We start from the raw sequence: 22,633 nt of genomic DNA, 5'->3' as shown, positions 1-22,633 counted from the left end.
ATTACAAACAGACATTTACCGTATCGCATGGATTTATATTTAATTTCAAATGTACTTTTGTTTGACTATAATTGTAATCATGTGTATCACAAATATTTCCTCCATGTTGTATGACAAGCATTCTGACACCCGTAAACAAAGCACAAAGACGTGCAGTCCTGCTACCTGGTAACCAATCACAACTCTGTTAAATCCCACAGTCAGCCAATGAGAAGATGCAACAATTTAAAATGATAAGCTGCTGAGCCAATCAGAAGGCTTCGCGCCATCACAGTCACTAGTGTTGAGATAGAGGGAGGGAGAACGCGCTCTACGTTCCGCTGCAGTTTTAAAAAATATTTTTTTCGTTGCACGTTTTTAAAGGGATATATATCTATTTTCCTTGCTGGAACTGTAGGTGACATATCAAGGTAAAAAGACGTATTTGTGTAACCTCTTTAACGTAGTGAAATTTGATCGGTTTTGTTTGTCTTTGTTGGGCTAATGAGGCCCGGTAACGTACGATACGATATAACGTTAGATAGCCAAAGATAGCCCAAAGATCTACGCTAACGTAGCTCGGCTACAGTAACTAGCTAGCTAGCTGACAGTTACTGGCGTAGTCTTGTTCTGGAATAGTAACCTTTCAGACAACACGTTAAGCAAATATTTTATAGTTATTATAGATGAATACATTTACTTTCTGTTTCAGTTATTGAAAGCTTTTAAGAAGCGTTTGTAGTTGAATGATTGCTCCACGCGCATATTCAACTAGTGAAGAGACGTGTTGCTCATAGCCGTTCTGCTGCAGGGATACTACTGTAGTCTGAAGCGCGTCCAACCGGTGCATAGTATACATTCTACAATCAAACGTTTTATACAGATGTGTTGTTGTTGTTCGTCTAGCTAGCAGCAACAACGTTTACAAGTCAACTAGCTGAATAAACGTATTGAGGAAGCTGTTTTATTGGGTAGTCAACAAAGGCATGTTGATCTGCCGCTAGCTGCCCTGTAGGTTTGAATACATGACGTTTTCCCTCCCTGCCGCTGTCATTTGAAGCAAGGTATTATTAAAGGAGCAGATTCTTTACTTGCCATGTGGTAGCAATGATAAGTTGGTCACGGTTTCTTATTTCATCCTGTTTTCTAGATACAGTCGAGTTTTCAAGCATGCTTAGAATCCCGCTCCTTAATTTCACTTTTGATTGTTCCAATTCTGCCAGCGGGCAAAGTACAGTAGCGTTATATTATGTGCGCTCACCAACTACCTTTTTCTGCTGTTGCTAAATCGACTGGAAATTTGAGGTGGCTTTACAACATTCACCGACTTAACTGAATTCATATTTTCTTGTGTGTTTTATAGCAGCACTGTGTTGGGGTGTTAGCTATGTGTAGTAGCATATTGCAATAAAGTTAGAACGAGGCTGACAGCTTTTAGTTGGCTAAAACATAAATGAGAGTGTTGATTTAACCATTGTCCAACGTTAGTCTCAACAACAGTTTTAGGTTTTGTAAACCCAGTTAAAGGCTGTTTTAAAGTAGTTAGTCTGTCAGCCAGCTAGCGCCTAGCTGCTTACAATCTAAAGGCGGGGTGCTGACGTCATAGCCCGCGTCCTTTACGGATGCGGGTCTGGAGAGTTTGAGCGGAGTGTGACTCCGAGCTAGCAGGACTACCGGGACATTTACAGCCGTATGGACCTGAGCACTAGACACGCTAACCATAACCCAGCACAGAAACTTGGGGTGTGTGTCTAGAGTGAGACTGCTTGGGTGGTCTGCGTGTCTAGAGTGAGACTGCTTGGGGTGCGTGTCTAGAGTGAGACTGCTTGGGGTGTGTTTCTAGAGTGAGACTGCTTGGGGTGTGTTTCTAGAGTGAGACTGCTTGGGGTGTGTTTCTAGAGTGAGACTGCTTGGGGTGTGTTTCTAGAGTGAGACTGCTTAGGGTGTGTTTCTAGAGTGATACTGCTTGGGGTGTGTTTCTAGAGTGATACTGCTTGGGGTGTGTTTCTAGAGTGAGACTGCTTGGGGGGTGTTTCTAGAGTGAGACTGCTTGGGGTGTGTTTCTAGAGTGAGACTGCTTGGGGTGTGTTTCTAGAGTGAGACTGCTTGGGGTGTGTTTCTAGAGTGAGACTGCTTGGGGTGTGTTTCTAGAGTGAGACTGCTTGGGGTGTGTTTCTAGAGTGAGACTGCTTGGGGTGCGTGTCTAGAGTGAGACTGCTTGGGGTGTGTTTCTAGAGTGAGACTGCTTGGGGTGTGTTTCTAGAGTGAGACTGCTTGGGGTGTGTTTCTAGAGTGAGACTGCTTGGGGTGCGTGTCTAGAGTGAGACTGCTTGGGGTGTGTTTCTAGAGTGAGACTGCTTGGGGTGTGTTTCTAGAGTGAGACTGCTTGGGGTGTGTTTCTAGAGTGAGACTGCTTGGGGTGCGTGTCTAGAGTGAGACTGCTTGGGGTGTGTTTCTAGAGTGAGACTGCTTGGGGTGTGTTTCTAGAGTGAGACTGCTTGGGGTGCGTGTCTAGAGTGAGACTGCTTGGGGTGTGTTTCTAGAGTGAGACTGCTTGGGGTGCGAGTCTAGAGTGAGACTGCTTGGGGTGTGTTTCTAGAGTGAGACTGCTTGGGGTGCGAGTCTAGAGTGAGACTGCTTGGGGTGTGTTTCTAGAGTGAGACTGCTTGGGGTGTGTTTCTAGAGTGAGACTGCTTGGGGTGCGTGTCTAGAGTGAGACTGCTTGTATTAATGGAGTAAGATGTTATGGAATCTGCTTGACTAGATTAGTGACCAATAAGTGAGGGTTTAGTGGGCTCTGTCTGCGTTACATCTATGCCATTATGGGCCGTGAGAAATTACTGGTTTATGCAAGTCTATATATTTATCTTTTTAGATTATATTTTTTATTTTATGTATGTGTGTTGATGTTACTAATCTGACATAACTGTATGCACAAGAGTTTTATTCTAAGAAAGCACCTGGTAAATTGCAATGGTTGTGTGCAATTTTAAGACAACAAATACATTTTTTTTTATGTTGTTAAAGAGTTAGAAAGAAAGGATGTGTACACAGTAAACGAGTAACCATTAACCTATTTTGTGTTCATTTAGTCAGCTCCAGAAATACGTTCAGGACTTACCTGTATGTCAGGGTTAGTCCACTCACAAAGGCCATTGAGCTTCTGACAAAAGAGTGATGGGGCCGTGGCTAGTCAAGCCCTGCAGAGTTAACCCTAGTGTGGACGAGCACGTCAGCACTTCACTCTGTCTCTCTCTCTCACACACACACACACACACACACAGCATCTCTCTCCATCCTGCTGATCTCAGTTGTACATTGTGTTCAGTGTTACTCTGACCTGTCTCCAGTCTGCATGTCTTTATGAACCCAGAGAATCTCGTTCAGTGTGAATCAGAACAATCCCAGTTTGTCGTCTGGACTCTGCAGCAGCTCTCCATTGTGATCTTTACTTCCAACAGTAAGACATAATCTGTGTTTGGTGCCTTCCCCTTCTTGTAAAACTTCCCTGTGTTCTGTCTTCCATCACACCTCCTTTCCCTCTCCCACTCTCTCCCGCTCTCTCCTCTCTCCTGCTCTCTTCCTCTCTCTCTCATCCTCTCTCTCTTTTCTCTCTTCCTCTCTCTCCCGCTCTCTTCTCCTCTCTCTCCGCTCTCTTCTCCTCTCTCTTTCTTCCTCTCTCCCGCTCTCTTCCTCTCTCTCTCTTCCTCTCTCTTCCTCTCTCTTCCTCTCTCTTCCTCTCTCTCCCTCTCTCTCTCTCTCTCTCTCTCTCTCTCTCTCTCTCTCTCTCTCTCTCTCTGTCTCTCTCTCTCTGTCTCTCTCTCTCTGTCTCTCTCTCTCTCTCTGTCTCTCTCTCTCTCTTCCTCTCTATTCCTCCCTCTCTGACTGTCTCCCCCCCAGGTAGATGAGGATGCCGAGTGCAAGGTTCCAGAGTGGGGAGATGGTGATGGGCCGATGGCCCGGCAGCAACCTGTACTACGAGGTGAAGGTTCTGGGCTACGAGGCCCAGAGCCAGCTCTACACGGTGGTGTACAAGGACGGCACTGAGCTGGAGCTCAGGGAGGCTGACATCAAGGTAGGACAGGCAAACTCACTAGCTCAGTACAGGACTGTTACCATGATGTGTAACCATGGTTCTGTGCTGTTCCAGAGCGGAGCAGGGTTCCGGCCCTCCAGCCGGCGGTCCCGGTCTCGGTCTCGTTCCCCGTCACGGCGGCGCTCCGGTCGCGCTCCCCGGCCCGGACCACGCGCCGCTCCTCCTCCCGCACCTCTACCGCCGTAGCTACGGAGACTCCCACCTCGCGCAGGGAGCCCAAACTGAAGGAGGTCCTGGAGGTCCGACTCAGCCCCTTGGTAAGATACCCCCTCTACCCCTCTGTCTACCTCCCTCCTTCCCTCTACCCCTCTGTCTCTACCTCCCTCCTTCCCTCTACCCCTCTGTCTCTACCTCCATCCTTCCCTCTACCCCTCTGTCTCTACCTCCCTCCTTCCCTCTACCCCTCTGTCTCTACCTCCATCCTTCCCTCTACCCCTCTGTCTCTACCTCCCTCCTTCCCTCTACCCCTCTGTCTCTACCTCCCTCCTTCCCTCTACCCCTCTGTCTCTACCTCCCTCCTTCCTCTACCCTCTGTCTCTACCTCCCTCCTTCCCTCTACCCCTCTGTCTCTACCTCCCTCCTTCCCTCTACCCCTCTGTCTCTACCTCTCTCCTTCCCTCTACCCCTCTGTCTCTACCTCCCTCCTTCCCTCTACCCCTCTGTCTAACTCTTGGTGAAATACCTCCTCTCCTCCATTTCTGTCTGTCTCTTTCTACCTCTGTCTCTCTCTCCCTGTCTGTTCTCTCTCTCTCTGTATCTATCTAACCCCAGTACGTGGTGAGATGTCTCTGTATATATCTGTTTCTCTCTCTAATAGAATGTAAATGTAACGGAGTATTACTGCCCATGCACAGTCAGCGACGCATCACATTAAAGTAGTTGGCGCTGGTCTGTGAGAGTCTAGTCGTAGCAGGCAGCCTGTACAGTATAATCATGTGGAATGTGTGAGAGTCTTGTGACTGTTCTCTGGGGTCGTCTTCCTCCCCTGGGTTCACCGCTGTCTGACCATCTCTCCTGTCCTCCCTGCTCACGGCCTGGCCTCTGTGTGTGTCGCTGTGTGTGTCGCTGTGTGTGTCGCTGTGTGTGTTGCTGTGTGTGTGTCCACCACAGGCAAAGCCAGTTGATAACAATAGCAACAATAAGCATGAACAGAAAGAGAATGACAGCGCTAACAAAGTGAATGAGGTGAGACATTTATTCCAACACTACACAAGGTATTTAGGAATGTCGTGTGTGTATTTCTTTAAATATTTCCTCTTCTCCTCGTTTGCAAAGCTGTGTGTTTGATGTTGTTGGGTGGTGATGAGAGACAGTGGGCTTGCTCATCTGCATGTTAGTCAATGGGCTATATTACGCTACGGCTACACCAAGCGCGGAAATTCTGACGCGCGGAAAAAGAACGTTCACGGAGCGGATCTTTTATTTAGCCGGCTACACTGGACGCGTCAAAGATTTACATTTAAGATGAATCCGTTATCTGTTTTTCTGTGTTTGTTTACCAGACTCTATGTAAAAAGGGCCACGCAAACCTTGCGGAAAATAATAAAAAATAGAAGCCAGTCTCTTTATACATTTTCCGCATGGAAATTTCCGCACGGAAATTTCGTTTTCGCGTCTGGTGTAGCCACTCTCATTGCTTACAATGTATTAGAACTCTGCTGAGTCCACACTGCGTCCGCAAGGCAAAATTTCCGTGCTTGGTGTAGCCACAGCGTTAGAACCAGGAAATACCCCTCATCTCAGGTCACTCACTGCTGGTTAGCTTACTGGAAGGTTATCTAGCTGTTGGAAGGTTATCTAGCTGTTGGAGGGTTATCTAACTGTTGGAGGGTTATCTTGCTGTTGGAGGGTTATCTTGCTGTTGGAGGGTTATCTTACTGTTGGAGGGTTATCTAGCTGTTGGAGGGTTATCTAGCTGTTGGAGGGTTATCTAGCTGTTGGATGGTTATCTAGCTGTTGGAGGGTTATCTAGCTGTTGGATGGTTATCTAGCTGTTGGTGTTAGCTTACTGTTGGATGGGTAGATTACTGTTGGAAGGTTATCTAGCTGTTGGAGGGTTATCTAGCTGTTGGAGAGTTATCTAGCTGTTGGAGGGTTATCTAGCTGTTGGTGTTAGCTTACTGTTGGCTGGGTAGATTACTGTTGGATGGTTATCTAGCTGTTGGAGGGTTATCTAGCTGCTGGAGGGGTTATCTTACTGTTGGAGGGTTATCTAGCTGTTGGAGGGTTATCTAGCTGTTGGTGTTAGCTTACTGTTGGATGGTTCTTACTGTTGGAGGGTTATCTAGCTGTTGGATGGTTATCTAGCTGTTGGAGGGTTATCTAGCTGTTGGAGGGTTATCTAGCTGTTGAGGGTTATCTAGCTGTTGGAGGGGTTATCTAGCTGTTGGAGGGTTATCTTACTGTTGGAGGGTTATCTAGCTGTTGGTGTTAGCTTACTGTTGGATGGGTAGATTACTGTTGGAAGGTTATCTAGCTGTTGGAGGGTTATCTAGCTGTTGGAGAGTTATCTAGCTGTTGGAGGGTTATCTAGCTGTTGGTGTTAGCTTACTGTTGGCTGGGTAGATTACTGTTGGATGGTTATCTAGCTGTTGGAGGGTTATCTAGCTGCTGGAGGGGTTATCTTACTGTTGGAGGGTTATCTAGCTGTTGGAGGGTTATCTAGCTGTTGGTGTTAGCTTACTGTTGGATGGTTCTTACTGTTGGAGGGTTATCTAGCTGTTGGATGGTTATCTAGCTGTTGGAGGGTTATCTAGCTGTTGGAGGGTTATCTAGGTGTTGGAGGGTTATCTAGCTGTTGGAGGGGTTATCTAGCTGTTGGAGGGTTATCTTACTGTTGGAGGGTTATCTAGCTGTTGGTGTTAGCTTACTGTTGGATGGGTAGATTACTGTTGGAAGGTTATCTAGCTGTTGGAGGGTTATCTAGCTGTTGGAGAGTTGTCTAGCTGTTGGAGGGTTATCTAGCTGTTGGTGTTAGCTTACTGTTGGCTGGGTAGATTGCTGTTGGAGGGTTATCTAGCTGCTGGAGGGGTTATCTTACTGTTGGAGGGTTATCTAGCTGTTGGAGGGTTATCTAGCTGTTGGTGTTAACTTACTGTTGGATGGTTCTTACTGTCGGAGGGTTATCTAGCTGTTGGATGGTTATCTAGCTGTTGGAGGGTTATCTAGGTGTTGGAGGGTTATCTAGGTGTTGGAGGGTTATCTAGCTGTTGGAGGGGTTATCTAGCTGTTGGAGGGTTATCTTACTGTTGGAGGGTTATCTAGCTGTTAGCTTACTGTTGGATGGGTAGATTACTGTTGGAGGGTTAGCAAACTGTTGGATGGTGCGATGATTTTCGAAAGAAAAATAAATGACTTACGTTTTCTCACAACTGTGTTTAATTAAATGTTCTTTGTTCCAGGCGGAGGGGGAGCCGGTGAAGAAGGTGGAGAGCCGCTACAACCTGCGGCGCAGGAAGGATGATGGGGATGCCAGGCCGGCAGGGCCTCAGCAGCAGGAGACCTCTGCCCCAGCCTCCACCCCCACCCCCACCCCCAGGACCACAGAGCTGGAGTTTGGAGGACGGATAGGTACGTATGTCCCACAGGCCTGCACTGGAATGAGTAGCTTCAAACACACTTCCCGTTGTGCTGACCAATCACAAGGTGCCGTGTGTCATCCATGATGGCTCCTGGAGCACACTGGTCACCATGGTCACCTCTGCCTTTTCTGAACCGCCAACGGGAAGTACCCAAAACCAAAGCACACCATATCCACACCATATCAACACTCAGAAAAGCACATCAGCCCCCCTGTTTTACCCAGAAGAAATTCATTCTGTGATTCTAGTCTAGAATACAAGAAGTTTAGATCTAAGGTTGCTGTTACTCACTACTGTGTGTTTGTATGATTGTGTGTGTATCCCAGGAGTGGTGGTCATGCTGCTGCTGTTGCCATGCATGGTGCTGTGTCTGCTGGTGAAGGCAGGCCAGCAGGATGCCAGCGTGCTGGCCCCCCTGTCCCTGCCCAGCCCCCAGGCCCTCTGGGACCCCCAGGCCCTGGCACTGGTCTGCCTCTGGATCCTCCTGCAGGCCCTGCTGCACCTGCTGCCTGTCGGCAAGGTGACCACTCACACACACACGTTATATAGAAACATACACACACCTTAAACAAACTTGAGCTCTCTGTGTCTGTCAACCACACCTCCACCCTGAGCCCCTGTCTAACAGTGTCTCCCCTCCAGGTTGTTGAAGGCCTGCCTCTAACAGTGTCTCCCCTCCAGGTTGTTGAAGGCCTGCCTCTAACAGTGTCTCCCCTCCAGGTTGTTGAAGGCCTGCCTCTAACAGTGTCTCCCCTCCAGGTTGTTGAAGGCCTGCCTCTAACAGTGTCTCCCCCCCAGGTTGTTGAAGGCCTGCCTCTAACAGTGTCTCCCCCCCAGGTTGTTGAAGGCCTGCCTCTAACAGTGTCTCCCCCCCAGGTTGTTGAAGGCCTGCCTCTAACAGTGTCTCCCCCCCAGGTTGTTGAAGGCCTGCCTCTAACAGTGTCTCCCGCCCAGGTTGTTGAAGGCCTGCCTCTAACAGTGTCTCCCGCCCAGGTTGTTGAAGGCCTGCCTCTGAAGAGCGGCCAGCGTCTGCAATATCGGATCAACGGTTTCTCCTGCCTGGTCCTGACGGCGCTGGCCTTGGCTGCTGCGCTGCACCAGGAAGTGGATCTCACCTACGTGCATAGCCACTTCCTACAGCTGGCGGCGGCCAGCACGCTTCTGGCCACGCTGCTCAGCCTGTTCCTGTACGCACGCTCTCGCCGGGCCCCCGCACACGCCCTGGCCCCCGGGGGCCACTCTGGTGAGGGGGGGGGGAGAGACAGCTAAAGATTCAAGTATTTTTTTCCTGTATTTTTCAAACGTAGAAGTGTTTGTTCCAGGAGCTGATGTACCCTTCCTGGTGATGTGTTCATGGATGTCGTGTGTCTGGGTGTTCCTCTCCTCAGGTAACATCATCTACGACTTCTTCATGGGTCACGAGCTCAACCCCCGCATCAGGAGCTTCGACCTCAAGTTCTTCTGTGAGCTGCGCCCTGGTCTGATTGGCTGGGTGAGTGGTGTGCACACTGCTCCACCTGGTGGCCCGTCAGGGTACTGCAGCTGGAAGGGTTAGGGCAGATCCGCTCTCCCACTGGAGAGAGAACATGAGACAGACCATCTCCTCTCACGGTCCTGGCCTAACGCTGTGTGTGTGTGTCCAGGTGGTGATCAACATGTCCATGGCCCTGGCTGAGATGAGGCTTCAGGGTCTGGAGAGCCCGTCTGCTGCCATGATCCTGGTCAACGCCTTCCAGCTGCTCTACGTGCTGGACGCCCTGTGGAACGAGGTACACACACACTGCAGCTCTGCTGTCTGTGGTCAGTGTGTGTCTGTTTGGATAAAAGTGCATGTGACCTTGTTGACCTCTGACCCCAGGAGGCCATCCTGACCACCATGGACATCGTGCAGGATGGGTTTGGCTTCATGCTGGCGTTTGGAGACCTGGTGTGGGTTCCCTTCGTGTACAGCCTGCAGGCCTTCTACCTGGCCAGCCACCCCAGCCCTCTCACCCTGCCCTGGCTGGCAGCCATCCTCACTCTCAACGGTAGGAGAAGCACCTGCATGGAGGGTTTGGATGGTCAGAAGACTGCTGTGTTGTGGTGCTGGAGTGGATCTCAGTGTGTTTGGTCTTGCAGCTGTTGGATACGTGATCTTCAGGAAGGCCAACTCCCAGAAGAACGCCTTCAGGAGGAACCCGGACCACCCCAGCCTCGCCCGTGAGTCCCCACACCTGGGGCCAGTTGCATAAACTTAGTTTAAGACTAGTCTTAGCCTTAGACTGTCTAACATTGTCAGGTTAGACTAGTCTAACTAAGCCTGTCTGTTGCATAAATAGTAAGACTGACTTAATTTGAGGTAAAAAAGTTAGCCACCTCTCCTCCTGGCTAAACCTTGCGGTAAGGGCTGAGTTGCTATGCCAACGATCTGTTAGTAGGCTACGTCATTATCTTAGCATAATTTATTACAAAAGGAAATAAGTGTTTATTTGTAACTGCAGAAAATGTTGACTGGGTTCTGCTTTTCCGCAGAATAAAATGTAATTTTATTAAACGAGTGAGTAGATGACAACATAACTCACTTTATTGACACTAGCACCAGCCATCTGCGTTGGACTTGTTGATAAATGGAAGTAGCGTTGGGGTTAAATTAAGAAGCTTAAAAACGCATACACTGTTTGTTAATGGGACAACTTTTTCAATATTGTATTCCTCCAACAGATATAGGTTTTCATCAGGTTTAAATGTCTCAATCTTCCTCCGTTAAGTGTCGCTGTTTTGTCCTCTATGTTTTCTTTTTTCGTGAAGTGTCTTATTTTACCCATAATGCAAAGCGCAACCGGCTATCTAAGTCAGTTTTACGTTAGTCACTGATCGTAAAGCTTTATGCAACTGGTAAATGTCTATGGCAAGTCGGACTTAAAGTTGCATTTAAGTCTAAAACTAGGTCTATTTTTATGCAACTGGCCCCTGCCTAGTGGGAACTGGACATGGAGATGATGATGAGGCTGTGGAGAGCTCATTGTAGACTTGATGGGATATTTAGATGTTCTGTAGGGAGCTTGCATGATAATTGTGAGCCTCCCTGTGTAGTCATGTTTTGATGTATGTCCAGACTTGAAGACCATCCCCACGGCGACAGGGAAGAGCCTGCTGGTGTCTGGGTTGTGGGGTGTCGTCCGTCACCCAAACTACCTGGGTGACATCATCATGGCCCTGGCCTGGTCCCTACCCTGTGGTGAGTCAGCAGATACTGACCTTAACCCTGACCCCTGACCCTACCCTGTGGTGAGTCAGCAGAAACTGACCTTAACCCTGACCCTACCCTGTGGTGAGTCAGCAGATACTGACCTTAACCCTGACCCCTGACCCTACCCTGTGGTGAGTCAGCAGAAACTGACCTTAACCCTGACCCCTGACCCTACCCTGTGGTGAGTCAGCAGATACTGACCTTAACCCTGACCCCTGACCCTACCCTGTGGTGAGTCAGCAGAAACTGACCTTAACCCTGACCCCTGACCCTACCCTGTGGTGAGTCAGCAGAAACTGACCTTAACCCTGACCCCTGACCCTACCCTGTGGTGAGTCAGCAGATACTGACCTTAACCCTGACCCCTGACCCTACCCTGTGGTGAGTCAGCAGATACTGACCTTAACCCTGACCCCTGACCCTACCCTGTGGTGAGTCAGCAGAAACTGACCTTAACCCTGACCCCTGACCCTACCCTGTGGTGAGTCAGCAGAAACTGACCTTAACCCTGACCCCTGACCCTACCCTGTGGTGAGTCAGCAGATACTGACCTTAACCCTGACCCCTGACCCTACCCTGTGGTGAGTCAGCAGATACTGACCTTAACCCTGACCCCTGACCCTACCCTGTGGTGAGTCAGCAGAAACTGACCTTAACCCTGACCCCTGACCCTACCCTGTGGTGAGTCAGCAGATACTGACCTTAACCCTGACCCCTGACCCTACCCTGTGGTGAGTCAGCAGAAACTGACCTTAACCCTGACCCCTGACCCTACCCTGTGGTGAGTCAGCAGAAACTGACCTTAACCCTGACCCCTGACCCTACCCTGTGGTGAGTCAGCAGAAACTGACCTTAACCCTGACCCCTGACCTTACCCTGTGGTGAGTCAGCAGAAACTGACCTTAACCCTGACCCCTGACCCTACCCTGTGGTGAGTCAGCAGATACTGACCTTAACCCTGACCCCTGACCCTACCCTGTGGTGAGTCAGCAGATACTGACCTTAACCCTGACCCCTGACCCTACCCTGTGGTGAGTCAGCAGATACTGACCTTAACCCTGACCCCTGACCCTACCCTGTGGTGAGTCAGCAGATACTGACCTTAACCCTGACCCCTGACCCTACCCTGTGGTGAGTCAGCAGAAACTGACCTTAACCCTGACCCCTGACCCTACCCTGTGGTGAGTCAGCAGAAACTGACCTTAACCCTGACCCCTGACCCTACCCTGTGGTGAGTCAGCAGATACTGACCTTAACCCTGACCCCTGACCCTACCCTGTGGTGAGTCAGCAGATACTGACCTTAACCCTGACCCCTGACACTACCCTGTGGTGAGTCAGCAGAAACTGACCTTAACCCTGACCCCTGACCCTACCCTGTGGTGAGTCAGCAGAAACTGACCTTAACCCTGACCCCTGACCCTACCCTGTGGTGAGTCAGCAGATACTGACCTTAACCCTGACCCCTGACCCTACCCTGTGGTGAGTCAGCAGAAACTGACCTTAACCCTGACCCCTGACCCTACCCTGTGGTGAGTCAGCAGAAACTGACCTTAACCCTGACCCCTGACCCTACCCTGTGGTGAGTCAGCAGAAACTGACCTTAACCCTGACCCCTGACCCTACCCTGTGGTGAGTCAGCAGAAACTGACCTTAACCCTGACCCCTGACCCTACCCTGTGGTGAGTCAGCAGATACTGACCTTAACCCTGACCCCTGACCCTACCCTGTGGTGAGTCAGCAGAAACTGACCTTAACCCTGACCCCTGACCCTACCCTGTGGTGAGTCAGCAGATACTGACCTTAACCCTGACCCCTGACCCTACCCTGTGGTGAGTCAGCAGAAACTGACCTTAACCCTGACCCCTGACCCTACCCTGTGGTGAGTCAGCAGATACTGACCTTAACCCTGACCCCTGACCCTACCCTGTGGTGAGTCAGCAGAAACTGACCTTAACCCTGACCCCTGACCCTACCCTGTGGTGAGTCAGCAGATACTGACCTTAACCCTGACCCTACCCTGTGGTGAGTCAGCAGAAACTGACCTTAACCCTGACCCCTGACCCTACCCTGTGGTGAGTCAGCAGAAACTGACCTTAACCCTGACCCCTGACCCTACCCTGTGGTGAGTCAGCAGATACTGACCTTAACCCTGACCCCTGACCCTACCCTGTGGTGAGTCAGCAGATACTGACCTTAACCCTGACCCCTGACCCTACCCTGTGGTGAGTCAGCAGAAACTGACCTTAACCCTGACCCCTGACCCTACCCTGTGGTGAGTCAGCAGAAACTGACCTTAACCCTGACCCCTGACCCTACCCTGTGGTGAGTCAGCAGAAACTGACCTTAACCCTGACCCCTGACCCTACCCTGTGGTGAGTCAGCAGAAACTGACCTTAACCCTGACCCCTGACCCTACCCTGTGGTGAGTCAGCAGAAACTGACCTTAACCCTGACCCCTGACCCTACCCTGTGGTGAGTCAGCAGATACCATCCCTTAACCCTGAACCCTCGTGTGTGTGTGTGTGTGTGTGTGTGTGTGTGTGTGTGTGTGTGTGTGTGTGTGTAGGATTGGACCACCTGCTGCCCTACTTCTACGTGGTGTACTTCACCTGCCTGCTGGTGCACCGGGAGGCTCGTGATGAGGCTCTGTGCCGGAGGAAGTACGGCTCTGCCTGGGACGAGTACTGCAGCGCAGTGCGCTACCGTATCATCCCCGGCCTCTACTGACCACGCCCTCATCCCCGGCCTCTACTGACCACGCCCTCATCCCCGGCCTCTTCTGACCACGCCCCTCATCCCCGGCCTCTACTGACCACGCCCCTCATCCCCGACCTCTACTGGCCACGCCCCTCATCCCCGACCTCTACTGGCCACGCCCCTCCTCTTAATCCCCAGCCTCTACTGGCCACGCCCCTCATCCCCAGCCTCTACTGGCCACACCCCTCCTCCTCATTCCCAGCCTCTACTGGCCACACCCCCCCTCCTCATTCCCAGCCTCTGCTGGCCACACCCCCTCCTCCTCATTCCCAGCCTCTGCTGGCCACACCCCCTCCTCCTAATCCCCAGCCTCTGCTGGCCACACCCCCTCCTCCTAATCCCCAGCCTCTACTGGCCACACCCCCTCCTAATCCCCAGCCTCTACTGGCCACACCCCCTCCTAATCCCCAGCCTCTACTGGCCACACCCCCTCCTAATCCCCAGCCTCTACTGGCCACACCCCCTCCTAATCCCCAGCCTCTACTGGCCACACCCCCTCCTAATCCCTAGCCTCTACTGGCCACACCCCCTCCTAATCCCCAGCCTCTACTGGCCACACCCCCTCCTAATCCCCAGCCTCTACTGGCCACACCCCCTCCTAATCCCCAGCCTCTACTGGCCACACCCCCTCCTAATCCCCAGCCTCTACTGGCCACACCCCCTCCTAATCCCCAGCCTCTACTGGCCACACCCCTCCTCCAGGCTCCCCCGTCAGCTGTGGAATGGCCCAATACATAAAAAAAACTAAACTGAACAAAAACTTTGAATCAATTTAGAAATTTGAATCTTGAGATGTTTTGTGATGTTTTTTTTAAGGAAGTTTGATCCTCTCTTGTTTCCTCTGGAGGAACATGGACTTCTGTCATCAGCTGGTTTGTGTTAGGATTCATGCCTTTATTTGATGTTTCAAATTTGATCAATTTGATGGGAATGTTTTAAACTTGCCTCAAAATATGCAGGTAAATTCCGTCTTGTATGTATTGTTTTGTACATATGCATTTTGTTTTTACACTCATACTTACCCCTTGACATGGCTCAGGATAAATACTATCTTAAAACCCTCTTCACTCCCATATTCAGTAGTTTTACAGTATCTGCTTGGTAAGTATACCTCTTAGTATATTTGCTTGTGTATATTGTGTATGATGCTCCTTTTACCTGTACAGTTGGACCACTACTAGGACTAACGATCTCTCAGGACAGACATGGATTTAGAAGATTTTATGTCTTAATAGTTTTGTTGTTTATATTTTTATAGAAAGATGTAGATTTCACTGAGTGTGAAGAAACTGAATTGTTGTTTTAAATGCATCCAATGCAAGATGGCGTTTGCAAGATGTTTTTTAATTTTTATTTATAATATTATTTCAACTTTTATGATTGATCCAGTGTTATTTTGCTGTGTGTTTGCTACGTCAGGTTCAGAGTTGAAGTGTTCCCCAGTGGGGCTGCAGGGGGCAGTGTAGTGCTGAGCAACTGAGCGCCTGCTTCTGACCTGAGGCCAGAAGCAGGCAGCTGGTACCACCACAGCAGGCAGTCCTCTGCAGCAGGCCTCCTCGCTGCCACGCTGGGTATCCTACACTCAGTCTGCTGTTAGCTCCATCAACACCAGACATCCTCTTCTCTTGTTCTTAATGTGAACTTTTATGAGTGACAGTTGTCTGTGTTTAAAAGAAGGTTATAGTGTGGGCACCCATGCTGCGGTAGCTCTTCCCTACATTGTTCATCCTACATTCATACCCAAACAGTGTTTCATCTGCCTGTAGCAGAGCAGAATAGTGAAGAACTAGAGTAATGTAAATATTCTGAATTTTATTTTTTAAAAGAATTATGTGATTTTAAGTATAAGAAGAGATCCCAGTCATCGTAGAGATATTAGATCTTGTTTCTCATTAGATATTTAAAGTTGCTTTTCTGATTTCCACATTTGGTTTTCTTTTTAATTAAAATTGATCTGCCTGATTCTTGTCACAGTGGTCTGTGATGTGTCCTAGCCTGTGCTGTGCAGGGGCAACACAGCCCTGCGGGGGGGCAACACAGCCCTGCGAGGGGGCAACACAGCCCTGCGGGGGGGGGGGGCAACACAGCCCTGCGGGGGGCAACACAGCCCTGCGGGGGGGGGGGCAACACAGCCCTGCGGGGGGCAACACAGCCCTGCGGGGGGCAACACAGCCCTGCGGGGGGGGGGCAACACAGCCCTGCGGGGGGGGGGCAACACAGCCCTGCGGGGGGGGTGTAGGACCACCTTGGTCCCAGGCGTTCTCCAGGCGGAGGCTGAGCTGCTGGATGAGTTGGCGTTCATGAAGAACCTGTGCTTCGTTCTAGACAGAAAACACACAGAAAACAGCTCACTTTGTCATTTGGTTTGATCAAAATGAAAGGTTTATAGTATTCTTGCACTTCTCTGTAATGTATGTTCTGTCACTCGTGTTTCCATTTTACTAGTTTAACAGACACTTTTATCCAAAGGGACGAACAAATACTGCATATAGGAAGTCCAGCAGAAGATCAAGTATCAGTAGGACAGAGATCTAACAGTGTTTAGGTGGTCAGAGTTCAGGGACGGTATGTGTTTACCAGACACAGTGCAGAGAAACCAAAGCTCTGCTCATGCAGGCCAGGTACACTGCTGCTTTGTGTTTGCAACACACTGAATATTCCCTGTGCTTTTCTCCCTTAATGTTTCTCAAACTCAGGATTGTGAAGAATCGATGACCTGAGCTAAAGCACGGAGAAAAGACGATCTTACATTTTTTGTTTATGAATAAATAACAGTTAATGCCTGGTCTAAAGTAGAACCCAGTTGTAAAGCCATGACAAAAAGGGAAAAAAATGAATACTATTTCTTAAATATTTCAGATTGTTTTAAATATGAATAATCCTTTGGTATTAAAGAAAAAGTACTCGTTTTTCACCTCGCAGTAGATAAAAGATCTTGCCGGTTTCTCAGCAGAGGGTTTGAGAAGCACTGCTCTATGTGCCCCTCAAGCCTGTTGTAGGTCACGTTAAGGCAGTCACATGACAGGACGGAGAGAACAGCTCTACTCACTGATCCTGCACCTCCGAGAGCACCTGTCTTTCTTGTGCACAGTTCCTTTCTCTTCTCATGTTTAATTAGTGGTGTGTGTTCATGGCATGCCCTGGAGGGTGGAGGAGATCATTACGAAATGCTAATGAGCCTATAAATAATTGAGACAATGTGATTTGAAGGAATGGGTTGAGTACAGACGGTATGAGCATGTTGGAATCCACACCATCCTTCAGGAGGAAGCACCTCGTCTGTTGGGCAACAGGAACATCTTGATCTCATCTCTGCACTTGCCCACACATTGAGAACAATAAAAATAATTTCACAATCCGAGGATTATGTTACATACAGAGTCTGTTCTCTCAGCCAAACTAGAGAGGTTACTACATGGACAGTCCTTAGACTGTTAATTATCCTTGACCAGTAGATCATGTTTGACAAAACGAAGTTGTATTTGATCATCCATGATAAATGATGGATAAACCAGACAGACAATTTGTGACCACAAACTCACCTGTCGGACCTGCATCATCAGAGCACCAAACGCCGCCTGATTTAGTGACTTTATAACTCAGTAAGATGCCAGTTTCATTCAGCCTAGCAGAACTTCCACGCCATTAGAGAACAAGCTGCTGTGTGCAGGCGTCCTGCTGTCCAGTAGAGCCCAGTACCCAGCACTGCCAACCCAACACCCTCATCCAGGAGAGGGCAGGGCCGAGAGGAAGACGGAGGGAAACAGAGCGAACATTCAGTAGGAACTCAAGCAGGCATTTTGACAAGGCTAATTGATTGTAAGATCCCTTTGAAGTGAGAAAGATAAAACAGCTTGCTCTTTCCCCTCAAACCTTCCTTGCTTTTCCCTGACAGAAGCAGTTTCATCATTTCTTGTCACCCATTTTCAGCAAAGCAGGCCTTCCCTCAGAAGAGACGAGGATGTGATGAAAAGAAGCAGAGGGAATGGGCCCTAACCACCCAGACCTAACCACCCAGACCCTAACCACCCAGACCTAACCACCCAGGCCCTAACCACCCAGACCCTAACCACCCAGGCCCTAACCACCCAGACCCTAACCACCCAGACCCTAACCACCCAGACCTGACCACCCAGGCCCTAACCACCCAGACCCTAACCACCCAGACCTAACCACCCAGACCCTAACCACCCAGACCCTAACCACCCAGGCCCTAACCACCCAGACCTAACCACCCAGACCCTAACCACCCAGACCCTAACCACCCAGACCCTAACCACCCAGACCCTAACCACCCAGACCTAACCACCCAGGCCCTAACCACCCAGACCCTAACCACCCAGACCCTAACCACCCAGACCCTAACCACCCAGGCCCTAACCACCCAGACCCTAACCACCCAGACCTGACCACCCAGACCCTAACCACCCAGACCCTAACCACCCAGGCCCTAACCACCCAGACCCTAACCACCCAGACCCTGACCACCCAGACCCTAACCACCCAGACCCTAACCACCCAGACCCTAACCACCCAGGCCCTAACCACCCAGACCCTAACCACCCAGACCCTAACCACCCAGGCCCTAACCACCCAGACCCTAACCACCCAGACCCTAACCACCCAGACCCTGACCACCCAGACCCTAACCACCCAGACCCTGACCACCCAGACCCTAACCACCCAGACCCTAACCACCCAGACCCTAACCACCCATACCCTAACCACCCAGGCCCTAACCACCCAGACCCTAACCACCCTGACCACCCAGACCCTAACCACCCAGACCCTAACCACCCAGACCCTAACCACCCAGACCCTGACCACCCAGACCCTAACCACCCAGACCCTAACCACCCAGACCCTAACCACCCAGACCTGACCACCCAGACCCTAACCACCCAGACCCTAACCACCCAGACCTGACCACCCAGACCCTAACCACCCAGACCTGACCACCCTAACCACCACGACCACCCAGACCCTAACCACCCAGACCTGACCACCCAGACCACCCAGACCTGACCACCCAGACCCTAACCACCCAGACCTGACCACCCAGACCTGACTACCCAGACCTGACCACCCAGACTACCCAGACCTGACTACCCAGACCTGACCACCCAGACCAGACCACCCAGACCTGACTACCCAGACCTGACCACCCAGACCAGATCACCCAGACCTGACTACCCGACCTGACCACCCAGACCAGACCACCCAGACCTGACCACCCAGACCTGACCACCCAGACCAGACCAAACCACCCAGACCACCCAGACCAGACCACCCAGACCTGACCACCCAGACCACCCAGACCACCCAGACCTGACTACCCAGACCTGACCACCCAGACCACCCAGACCAGACCAAACCACCCAGACCACCCTGACCAGACCAGACCACCCAGACCAGACCACCCTGACCAGACCACCCAGACCTAACCACCCTGACCAGACCAAACCACCCAGACCTAACCACCCTGACCAGACCACCCAGACCAGACCACCCAGACCAGACCACCCTGACCAGACCACCCAGACCTAACCACCCTGACCAGACCAGACCACCCTGACCAGACCACCCAGACCTAACCACCCTGACCAGACCAAACCACCCAGACCTAACCACCCTGACCAGACCAGACCACCCAGACCTGACCACCCAGACCACCCAGACCTGACCACCCAAACCTGACCACCCAGACCACCCAGACCAGACCACCCAGACCACCCAGACCTGACTACCCAGACCAGAATCTATCTTTCCCCCATCCCTCCCTCCTTTCCCCCCTCTCAAGGAAGATGGGATGGAGCTATGTGTCTGTCTCCTCTAGCTTGTGGGAGGAGCTGCTGTTTCCAACACTGAGATCACTGGTGTGAAGGACTGGCGACAAAATATTCTAATCACATGGAGATCTGTAAAACTGGGACCATGTTCAGAGTTCAGGGGGTTTATTGATGCCGTTTATTTGTTGTGGCTTCTGAGAAAAGGCCCAGAAGCTACAGTAGGGAAGCTTTGGAGAGTGTTTGTGTGTGGAGAGAGAAGAGTTTGTGTGTGAACAGTATGAGATAGGAAGAGAGAAAGAACTATACAGAAAAGTGAGTGTAAATTGTATTCATTTATCAGATTCTATTATCTAAAGCGACATACAAATAGTGCTTTTTTGAAAGTACCGCAGTAGATCAAGGATCAGAAGTGCAGAACTCTAATAATAGGGTCTGGGGTTCGGGTAAAGGCTGGTGTAAGGATGGAGGCTGGGCTGTGGAGAACAGGAGAATTAGTTTGACATAAGATGTTTAGTCATGGCATCTAACCCTCTGTTTAAGGGGTGTCCATGCAGAAGTTAATTTAACAGTTACCACCATCAGCCTCCAGAGGGCACTAGAGAACCATGCCAACCCGCTAGGAGCTGTCCCTGGTCCTGTCACCATGGTAACAGGGTTTATTATGGGGTGTGAGGTCTGAGGGTTGCTATGCTGACAGATTCTCCTGATCTATATCTGACCTCAATCAGTTTGGTTTCTTAATTGTTAGATGTATCTAATAAAAACTATATTAGTGAGCATGAATCAGAAGAAAGAGAGAACTCTGATTTGTGATGCTTGGTGTGTGTGTCCATGTGTCTGTGGTGCATGCATATGTGTGTGTGTCTGTATACATGTGTGTGTCCGTGTCTGCATACATGTGCGTGTGTGTTTGTATGTCTGTATACATATGTGTGTGTGTGTGTGTGTGTCTGTATACATATATGTGTGTGTATGTCTGTATACATGTGTCTGTATACATGTGTGTGTGTCTGTATACATGTGTGTGTGTGTGTCTGTATACATGTGTGTGTCTGTATACATGTGTGTGTGTGTGTCTGTATACATGTGTGTGTGTGTGTGTGTGTCTGTATACATGTGTGTGTGTGTGTGTGTCTGTATACATGTGTGTGTGTCTGTATACATGTGTGTGTGTGTGTGTCTGTATACATGTGTGTGTGTGTGTCTGTATACATGTGTGTGTGTCTGTATACATGTGTGTGTTTGTATGTCTGTATACATGTGTGTGTGTGTGTCTGTATACATATATGTGTGTGTATGTCTGTATACATGTGTCTGTATACATGTGTGTGTGTCTGTATACATGTGTCTGTATACATGTGTGTGTGTCTGTATACATGTGTCTGTATACATGTGTGTGTGTGTGTCTGTATACATGTGTGTGTGTGTGTGTGTCTGTATACATGTGTGTGTGTGTGTCTGTATACATGTGTGTGTGTGTGTCTGTATACATGTGTGTGTGTGTGTCTGTATACATGTGTGTGTGTCTGTATACATGTGTGTGTGTGTGTCTGTATACATGTGTGTGTGTCTGTATACATGTGTGTGTGTGTGTGTGTATACATGTGTGTGTGTGTGTCTGTATACATGTGTGTGTGTGTGTCTGTATACATGTGTGTGTGTGTGTGTGTGGGGGGGGTTAGGTGCTTAGGCTTTCTCCCCATGTGTTCCTGAACATCATTAGACACAGCAGCTGTCTGACTTAAAGTGTTGCCATTAGGAGAGAGACTCTTGTTTTACACTTTCATGAGCTGATGTTGAAGTTGTTATGATGAAACATGAGTCTGTCTTCCCTCTGAACACATGGAGGAGGGGGAGGGGGGGGGGAGGAGGAGGGGGGGGGGGGGGGGAGGAGGGGGAGGGGGGGGGAGGAGGAGGGGGAGGGGGGGGAGGGGGGGGGGGGAGGAGTCAGAAGTGATGGGGAGTGATTTTGCTGTAACTGTGTTTTCTGTTGAGTCTTGTAACGTGTGACAAACAGGTCTTGGCGGAGCAGAGAGCGGAGCCGGGAGTCTTACAACGGTTATGAAGGGTGACATCACAAAGAGGCAGAGTTACAGTGTCATTAGTTTCACCATGATCACAGGCAGTCTCATCTGTAATGTGAGTGAATGTTAAAGGATGTTGAAGTTAATTTCAGTTTGTTTTTTTGACTGAGAGACAGTCAAGGTTGAAACTAAGAGATGACAGCTAGGCTGTTGAAGTAGATATATTAATAGATAGATACGTAGATAGATCTGATCCAGACAGAATCATGATATACTCATATAACATCATTAGCTGTGTAGTCAATCCTTCCCTCTGCCCTGTGGTTCACAGACTGAATGATTGATGATGGTGTTTTAGCTGTCAGCTGCTTAACAATGGTTCCATAGGAGCAGAACAGCGCCTCACTATTGATCATGTTGTTCAATACCGGCCTCTTATACTGGGGTTGAAACATCCCTGTTAATGTTCTGCAACCAGACTTGGTTCTCAATATAATATACAGCATATATGTACACAGTATATACTGTATATGCAGCATGTATAGGTTCTCTATATTATATACAGCATATATACACAGTATATACTGTGTATGCAACATAGGTTCTCTATATTATATACAGCATATATACACAGTATATACTGTGTATGCAGCATGTAGAGGTTCTCTTCATTCAGCATCACTACTCAGTGCCTTCCTGTGTCAGTACACTGCTTCCATGGTGTCACCATGATCACACACAGACTGTACACACACACATACTGTACACACACACATACTGTAAACACACATACACATACTGTAAATACACACACACATGTTGTACACACACACACACCCGCCACATGCATGTCAAGTCTCTCGGCCTGCCAGCAGTGTGTGTGTGTGTGTGTGTGTCTCCTGGGCCAAGTCAAACAGAGTGTCTCCTCTCCGCTACTGAAGACGCTGCTGAACTGGAGCTCATCCACAAACTGCTGAACTGGAGCTCATCCACAAACTGCTGCATGTTACTTCTCTCCTGGGACTGTGACATAGAGGTCTGTGTGTGTGTCTGTGTGTGTCTGTGTGTGTGTGTGTGTGTGTCTGTCTGTGTGTGTGTCCTTGTGTCTGTGTGTGTGTGTCTGTGTGTGTGTGTGTGTGGTGTTTCCCAGCCTCTCTGCCGTGTCTGGGATGCAGA

The 22,633-nt window shown here is 49.7% G+C and overlaps 1 protein-coding gene across 1 annotated transcript; it reads left to right on the top strand.

Moving 5' to 3' along the window:
- Positions 1-264: 264 nt before the first annotated feature.
- Positions 265-15,606, top strand: lbr (lamin B receptor). The gene is given in 14 exon segments (XM_062468093.1): positions 265-410; positions 3,880-4,054; positions 4,130-4,196; positions 4,199-4,332; positions 5,186-5,260; positions 7,477-7,645; positions 7,983-8,176; positions 8,650-8,899; positions 9,045-9,148; positions 9,300-9,425; positions 9,515-9,683; positions 9,775-9,855; positions 10,751-10,873; positions 13,454-15,606. Coding segments are annotated over 13 exon segments (1,824 nt in total). The 5' UTR covers positions 265-410; positions 3,880-3,883; the 3' UTR covers positions 13,615-15,606.
- Positions 15,607-22,633: the final 7,027 nt, after the last annotated feature.

The sequence above is a fragment of the Osmerus eperlanus genome, chromosome 8 (genome assembly GCF_963692335.1).
Source record: "Osmerus eperlanus chromosome 8, fOsmEpe2.1, whole genome shotgun sequence".
Classification (NCBI taxonomy): Eukaryota; Metazoa; Chordata; class Actinopteri; order Osmeriformes; family Osmeridae; genus Osmerus; species Osmerus eperlanus.
The sequence above is the reverse complement of the archived record's forward strand: the minus strand, read 5'-3'. Positions and strand labels throughout refer to the sequence as shown.